The sequence below is a fragment of the Priapulus caudatus genome, unplaced genomic scaffold (genome assembly GCF_000485595.1).
Source record: "Priapulus caudatus unplaced genomic scaffold, Priapulus_caudatus-5.0.1 Scaffold651, whole genome shotgun sequence".
Taxonomy (NCBI): Eukaryota; Metazoa; Priapulida; class Priapulimorpha; order Priapulimorphida; family Priapulidae; genus Priapulus; species Priapulus caudatus.
The window spans coordinates 162,324-164,048 of NW_014577712.1; the positions used below are offsets into that span (position 1 = coordinate 162,324).

Genomic DNA, 1,725 nt, shown 5'->3' on the forward strand with positions numbered 1-1,725 from the left:
GTGTGACTCCCTGAAAATTCTGCCATACTACATAGTTCGTTCCAGAGCACGGCCTCGTGGAAATACCGTATTTTTTCAGCTAATATCCAAAGAAAATTTGACAGACGTGCAACCGCATGATAAGCTCATGCGTTATTGTTAATATTTTTAATTTTGAACCTCAGACTGCAGACTCCTCATTTTGCTGCGAACTACCTCTTTTTGAGGGTAGGGAAGTCCGTTGGACTCCTGTGTTCAAAAGTTAATTTCTACCCCTGTGAATGTGATACTAACCTCAAGCATAACAAACTGATGACATCAGTGTACGTGCACTAGAATGTACCTAATACCTGATAGTTATACCATTGACATTGTGTCTGCATCGTACTCATTCAATTTCCAATTACTATTATCTCTGGCTTGAAATGATCTTACTGGAGTGAATTAAGTCCTCAGACCTTAAGTTTGCTATTGAGCTATCATACGCATTACAGTCATATGGCTTTCACAAAGGGTGGCTCACAGGTAATTTTCGGCTGTAGGCCCTACGTGAACATGATAAAAATTGCCAACTATGCGTTGACCACGTGTGACGTAATTAAGTCATCCGTCTGCGCTGACTTAAACAGTAAGAATACAATTACGAGTTTAAGGTATTGTGTAACTAAGAAGAGTTAGACTAAACGCAAGACCAAGACTAGGGACTAGACTGTATAGTCAGTGTAGTCTGTGTCGACAGAACTCTGAACTCACTGCCATAGTGTGCTTGTCCTGCACCCACTCTGCCATGATCTGTACCATCAACGCTGCCACGACCTGGACTGCCTATGTCGGGTTGTCCCTCGTCGTTGTCCACATGACTCGACATTTTTTCGTATTTATCCAAATTACTGTGAAACATGCAAACCGGACGAAAACGTCAGTGACAGACAGTGTCACACAACAAGTCACAACACAACACGACACGACACAACTCAAAATCTCGGAAGCAGCACGTTGCAACTCGAGTTAACATAATAACAACACTCAACAGTTACAGTGTTGTCAACACGGTGAAAAGCTTGTTGAAAACTTAATTCATTCACGACACGCTCCCACGCATACATGAAGTCGTAGATCTATACATGTACACATATTAAAAACTGCTAAACACTGTCCACAGATACCTAATAATCCAGACAAGAACAGGTCATCATGCCGTTGTAGCGGATATGGCGGGTCCTTTTGAAAGATAAACAAAACAAGTGAGCGCCGATCATCGTCAGCTCTAGATGAGCACCTTACTTTTCGTTCGGGTGATTGGCCACTCTGACATAGTTTCCCGTATACAAAAATATAAATGTTCATTGGCTCGTCTAGCACAGGTTTCCCGGATGTAATATGTCTGCGCCCATTTGTGTCAAGCATATCAGGCATGTTTATTTGACCATTTTTATTTTATAAAGCTACACTACAGTCGCGGTATTAGAATCACGTTACTTAGACAATATTTAGGAAATGACTTATTAATCATTATTACTAAGTGGAAATGTAAAATATATAATGTTGCTGGCAAGTGACAATGTCAATGACAGTGACACTGACACTGACAGTCACTGTCACTCTCACTCTCAGTCTGACACTCGTCACACTGTCATTGACATTGTCACTTGCCAGCAACATTATATATTTTACATTTCCACTTGGTAATAATGATTAATAAGTCATTTCCTAAATATTGTCTAAGTAACGTGATTCTAATACCGC

The 1,725-nt window shown here is 40.5% G+C and overlaps 1 protein-coding gene across 1 annotated transcript in view; it reads right to left on the bottom strand.

Annotated features, from left to right (window-relative positions):
* LOC106812459 (ras GTPase-activating-like protein IQGAP1) overlaps positions 1–1,228 on the bottom strand; it is a gene marked incomplete in the record, with an annotated part of 55,202 nt that extends 53,974 nt beyond the window's left edge. The window contains 2 exon segments of the mRNA XM_014816344.1: positions 733–869; positions 1,146–1,228. Coding sequence (XP_014671830.1) covers positions 733–847 — 115 coding nt within the window.
* Between the last annotated feature and the right edge of the window lie 497 nt (positions 1,229–1,725).